At 36.3% G+C, this 1,814-nt stretch overlaps 1 protein-coding gene across 1 annotated transcript in view; it reads right to left on the bottom strand.

The window, feature by feature from the left end:
* LOC107613093 overlaps positions 1-1,196 on the bottom strand; it is a gene marked incomplete in the record, with an annotated part of 5,315 nt that extends 4,119 nt beyond the window's left edge. Inside the window, 3 exon segments of the mRNA XM_016314945.2 lie at positions 1-461; positions 553-627; positions 756-1,196. Coding sequence (XP_016170431.1) covers positions 1-402 — 402 coding nt within the window.

Genomic DNA, 1,814 nt, shown 5'->3' with positions numbered 1-1,814 from the left:
ATCTGAAGAGCTCTCACAATTAGAATTGCCTAAACCCTCATGTTCATCGTCACGAGAATCATTCTGACTTTGTGACTGTGACCATGTTTCTGATTCATTCTCACCCGAAATTGCATCTTCTATCATATGCCCTTCACCTTCTCCTCTCCGAGGGACATCTTCCTGCGACAGGTCCGAGATCAATCCATCACTCCTCTGCCTAATTAACAACTCCCCAGACCTCCCCTGAACTTGACCCGCCATGTGTTCATCCTCGATTTCTCGCCACATTTGCAAGAGGGAAGATGAACGGGCACCTCCCCTCCCTCCTCCATCCCCTCGCCTACCTGATAACTGAGAATGAGACTCCCTAAGAAGTGTAGAGTCAATCACAGCCACACTATGCACACCAGCAATAGCCATCTCTCTAATTCACTTTTTTCCAACAATGCACGCAACTGATACAATAAAAGATCTCTTCACTTCAATTCAATGACAAACCACCATATTCAAATGCATTAAAATTTGCATAGCAGAGTAAAAGAAAAGGAAAATCAGTGGCCAGTTGAGTACCAATAGGCACATGAAGGGGACCAAATTTTTCCAGCTGAATGTATTATTAATGTTACAGCTAAACTACACCTTAGCCTGCCAAAATAGTAAACAAAGTTAAAAGGCATAAGTGCAAAATAACAAAAAAAGACAGCATTAAAATTACGAGAAAATTTGAGAACTGTATGTGTTTGTGTGTGAGAGAGAGTGAAGAACGATTTTACCAGTGAAATGAAGTGAAGTTATGCTTTTGGTTTGTGAGTAAAGCAAAAGAAACCTAACTGTTCTGTGAAATGAACAAAATTCACAGAGAGAGAGAGAGAGAGAGAGAGAGAGAGAGAGAGGGAAGAAACGGTGATTTAGGAAACGAAGGAATGAAAAGGAAAAAGGGGACACGTCAACGGCGGTGATGGAGAACGGAGCCGTCAAATTAACGTTTTTCCGAAGGAGTCATCATTGTGTGAGTGTGTGACATGTGGCGATATCTCGATTTTCTTATTCCGGCAAATTGACGGCAACGTTTACGAATCTTAAATCCAACGTGAAGTTTCACCTTTCACGCAAGGCTTAAACGCCGTCGTTTCGAATTTTCGGTCTTGCATTCTTCCCAACATCACTCTTTCTTTCCCCGCTTTTTCTCTTTTCTTTTTTCTTTTCTCCGCTTTTGTTTTTTCTTCCTATCAAACTATATATATGCTTATATAGTTTGTTGTGTGCCTTTTACATAAATAATTTTTCAATTAAAAAAATAGGTCCCAGTCAAATATTCAAATAATGCATCATAAATTTCGTCAATGATACTAATCATACTGTCATATGTTTGTATTTTAGTCTTATCATATCTTGGATTTAATTACTGGTGGTATTTAATTCTTATCCCTAAAAAGTAAGGTTCTGGCACTGAATTATTACTCACGTCAAAGACAGTGGGCATGGCAAAATTGACAAAATATTAGTGTGGGGGTTAGGTTAGGTATGAATTGAGGAAAATACTTCGACTAAAATATTCATTCAATATAAAACAAAATGAGTTGAAAATTAGTTGTGAAGAAATGGTCTCAGTGCCCAATTAATGAGAGGAAAAGCTGAATCAACTAATTTTCAAACAGTATTAACTTTATTGTAGTCAATCAACTAATGGTCACAAATTATTTCATATAATAATGAAAAGAAAAAAAAAAAAAGACAATTTACTCATTTACATCGTCAGTTGTTATAAATATAGATATATTGCTATAAACTAATTTATATAATCGTATTTAATAAAAATATTTTTTAATTTA

This window comes from Arachis ipaensis, chromosome B08 (genome assembly GCF_000816755.2).
Source record: "Arachis ipaensis cultivar K30076 chromosome B08, Araip1.1, whole genome shotgun sequence".
In the NCBI taxonomy this organism is placed as follows: Eukaryota; Viridiplantae; Streptophyta; class Magnoliopsida; order Fabales; family Fabaceae; genus Arachis; species Arachis ipaensis.
Note: the sequence above shows the minus strand (reverse complement) of the source record. Positions and strands in the feature narration are given on the sequence as shown.